Below are 3892 nucleotides of genomic sequence, written 5' to 3' on the forward strand. Positions count from 1 at the left end.
CCCAGCTCATAGGCTATATTACTTGAAAAAATACATCAGTGGAGAAGCACTTTCTGTGTTAGAAGGAACATTTTATAGAAGTGATGAGGAAGCCTACACACAGGCTTGGGATGCCCTTAACAAACGTTATGGTCACCCCTTCATAGTTCAAAGAGCATTCAGGGGGAAGCTGAGTAGCTCGCCCAAGATTGGACCAAAGGAATCACTGAAATTAAGGGAATTTAGTGATTTCCTCATCTCCTGCAAGAATGCAATGCCTTACGTTCATGGTCTAAAGGTTTTAGATGATTGTCAAGAAAACCAAAAGTTGTTACAAAAACTTCCTGACTGGGCAACAACCCGCTGGAACCGGTACGTCACTAAAGCACTAGATGAAGGGAAGCCACATCCTGCCTTTAAGGAGTTCTCAGACTTTGTAGCCGAAGAGGCACGTGTTGCTTGCAATCCAGTTTCTTCTATTTTTGCATTAAAACAAGCAGATGAGAAAAATGGAAAGGAACAGAAGCGTCTCAAAGCCAGCACTCTAGCAACGTCAACAAAGGTGTTTCAAAGATCAAGCTTCACTTCAAAGGACTCAAGTGCATCAGGAAGTTCTACAACCAACTCTCCTGCCACTCAAACCAAAAGACAAATAGATTGTGTGTGCTGTCAACAAAATCACTTAATTTATAAATGTGAAAAGTTTGCAGCGATGCCTCTAGAGGAAAAGAAAAAATTTGTCATTAGCAACAATATGTGCTTCGGGTGCCTCAGAGTCGGACATGTTGCAAAAAATTGCAGAAAGAGGGCTACTTGCAATATTTGTAGACGAAGTCATCCATCTCCACTTCATGAAGAACGCCCTGTAGGAGAAAAGCTAGAAGCATTACCACAAAAGGACAATTCTTCCATTGCCTTATGCACCGTGAGAATGGACAATGGTGATCGCACTTCCATGATTGTTCCAGTGTGGCTCTCTAGTGCGGCCAAGAATAGTCCAGAGACTTTAGTGTATGCATTACTGGACACACAGAGTACCAGTACCTTCATTGACCATGATGTCTGTGGAAAAATTCAAGCACACACAGAACCTGTCAAACTGAAGTTGTCAACAATGACTGACAAGAGTTCAATACTGAATTGTCACAGAGTTGTTGGACTGAAGGTGAGAGGGTACAATTTACAAGAGTACATTGAGCTACCTCCAGCATACACTCAAGAATACATCCCACTAGAGAAGAATAGCATTCCCACTCGTGAAACAGCAGCAGGGTGGACTCACCTTCTGAGCATAGCCGAAGAGATGCCAGATCTGTTGAACTGTCCTGCAGGACTTCTGATTGGCTATGACTGTGCACGAGCTCTGAAACCAAAAGCAGTGATATTAGGGGAAGAGTATGAACCTTATGCAGTCAAGACAGATTTAGGCTGGAGTATAGTTGGAGCCAAAATGCCTTGCACTGACATAAGGGATGGCGAAGGGTTCTGCCATCGCATCTCTGTGAAAGAACTTCCACCTATCACACCTGCCTCTGTGATCAAAGCATTAGAGAGAGATTTTCTTGACACAAATCCAAGAGAAAAGACAATATCCCAAGATGACATTCAATTTCTGCATCTCTTGAATGGGAAAATTCAACATAACGAAGAGGGACATCTGGAGATGCCTCTACCATTTAGAAAGCGTCCTCAGCTTCCAAACAACAAGCAGCTGGCTACAGTCAGATTGAAACATTTAAAAGGAAAAATGGAAAAGAGTCCAAAGTACAAGGAAGATTATATCAAATTCATGGACAATGTCTTTAGAGATGGTGATGCAGAAGAAACAAATGCCACCCCAAAGGAAGGCAACACATGGTACATTCCGCACCATGGGGTGTATCATCCTAGGAAGCCTGAGAAGATTAGGGTCGTATTTGACTGCTCTGCCAAATGTGAAGGCACCTCTCTGAATGACCACCTCCTCACAGGACCTGATCTAACAAATACTCTGACTGGAGTGCTGTGTAGATTTCGCCAGCATCAGATCTCGATTAATTGCGATGTTGAGAAAATGTTTCACCGCTTCCACGTAACCCCAGAAGATCGGGATTTCTTGAGGTTCCTGTGGTGGGAAAATGGGAACACAGCAAGAGAGCCCAAAGAATACCGGATGCGAGTTCACATATTTGGAGCAGCATCATCGCCTGGATGTGCTAACTATGGCATGAAATACCTCACCAGCAAATATGAGAATGATTACCCATTGGCTGCAGTCTTCATCCGGAAAAATTTCTATGTGGATGATGGGCTTATCAGTGTCGATTCAGTTCAGAGAGCCAACCAGCTTGTGAATGAAGCACGGGAAGTCTTTAGTAAAGGACAGCTGCGCTTACACAAATTTGTCTCTAACAACAGAAAGGTTTTGGATGCAATTCCAGAGAGTGAACGGGCAAGTGCAGTGAAGGATGTGGACCTGAACTACAGCGAGCTTCCAATGCAGAGTGTGCTGGGAGTGAAGTGGAGCATAGAGACGGATGCGTTCTCATTCAATGTCGTCCTCAATGAAAAGGCAGCCACCCGGCGAGGAATCCTATCAACGGTAGCTAGTGTATACGACCCATTAGGATTTCTCTCTCCCTACATCTTGACTGGGAAAAGAGTGCTGCAAGAGATGTGCAAACGAGGTGTAGGATGGGATGAACATGTTCCCCTTGAACTGAAGCCAAAGTGGGAAACATGGCTCCATGACCTGGAAAATCTTGAGAAAATTCAAATACCAAGATGCTTCATTCCTGATCACCTCAGCACAATACGAAAAATTGAGCTGCATCATTTTTCAGATGCCAGCAACAATGGCTATGGGCAATGTTCTTATATCAGGATTGTTGCTGATGAACAAGTACATTGTGCATTAGTCATGGGTAAGGCCAGAGTGGCACCCACAAGGGTGGTCAGCATTCCATGCCTTGAGCTCACTGCAGCTACAGTCTCTGCTGCTGTGAGTAGTGTCCTTAGAGAAGAGCTGGAGCTGAAAATAGACCAGGAGTTTTTCTGGACTGATTCACAGGTGGTGCTCGGGTACATCAAGAATGACGCCCGACGCTTTCATGTTTTTGTAGCAAATCGCGTCCAGAAAATAAGAGACACTACTGATCCTACTCAGTGGTTCTACGTCGAAACAAGCCAGAATCCAGCCGACCACACATCTAGGGGTCTCAAGGTGGCAGACCTAATAGAATCAAATTGGCTCAGAGGACCAAAGTTCTTATGGGAACAAGAAATTGTTTTTAGCCAAAGATCCCCAGAGCTTCTTGTAGGTGACCCAGAGGTCAAAGTCCTGAAAACAGATGCTGTTGAAAGAGACAGCTTCCTCCATAGGCTGTCAAGACTCTCAGATTGGAATACAACCCTCAACATTATTGCTCGGATTCAGAGACTGGCACACAAAGACAGGTCTGGACCCATTAGTGTAGAGGAACGAAGAGAAGCCGCTCTTGTGCTCATCAGAGCAGCACAAAGAGAAGCCTTTGAAAAGGAGCTGAAATTGTTTAGTCAGGAATCCACAAAGCTACCAAAAACTCACAAGATGTATCAACTTGACCCTATCTTTCAGAATGGATTGCTCAGGGTTGGTGGCAGGTTGAGAATGTCCTCCGCATCAGTTGAGTTGAAACATCCAGTAATCCTTCCTAAGGAAGGCATTGTCACACAGCTTATACTTGACCACTGTCACAAAAGGACTCAGCACCAAGGCCGAGGTCAAACCTTGAATGAGCTCAGAGCCAGCGGATATTGGATAATAGGTGCAAGCAAGGTAGTGGCCAAGCACATCAAGAGTTGTGTCACTTGCAGAAAGGTGCGTGGACGGACTGAAGAACAGCGAATGGCAGACTTACCTGTTGACCGAGTAGATCCATCTCCTACATTCTTG

The 3892-nt window shown here is 44.7% G+C and overlaps 1 protein-coding gene across 1 annotated transcript; it reads left to right on the plus strand.

The window, feature by feature from the left end:
- The first annotated feature begins 1848 nt into the window (after window positions 1-1848).
- Window positions 1849-3513, plus strand: LOC128602541 (uncharacterized). Its single transcript, XM_053616428.1, has 2 exons — window positions 1849-2908; window positions 3411-3513. Exons 1-2 carry the CDS (start codon window positions 2033-2035, stop codon window positions 3432-3434), a joined length of 900 nt encoding a protein of 299 aa, XP_053472403.1. The 5' UTR covers window positions 1849-2032; the 3' UTR covers window positions 3435-3513.
- The last annotated feature ends 379 nt before the right edge of the window (window positions 3514-3892 follow it).

Source organism: Ictalurus furcatus, chromosome 26, assembly GCF_023375685.1.
Source record: "Ictalurus furcatus strain D&B chromosome 26, Billie_1.0, whole genome shotgun sequence".
Lineage (NCBI taxonomy): Eukaryota > Metazoa > Chordata > Actinopteri > Siluriformes > Ictaluridae > Ictalurus > Ictalurus furcatus.

Coding starts and splice junctions, on each gene's coding strand:
- LOC128602541 (XM_053616428.1), top strand. CDS start 2,033: ATGTTTCACCGCTTCCACGTAACCCCAGAAGATCGGGATTTCTTGAGG. Junction 2,909..3,410: donor CCAGAGTGGCACCCACAAGG/GTGGTCAGCATT, acceptor TGGCACACAAAG/ACAGGTCTGGACCCATTAGT.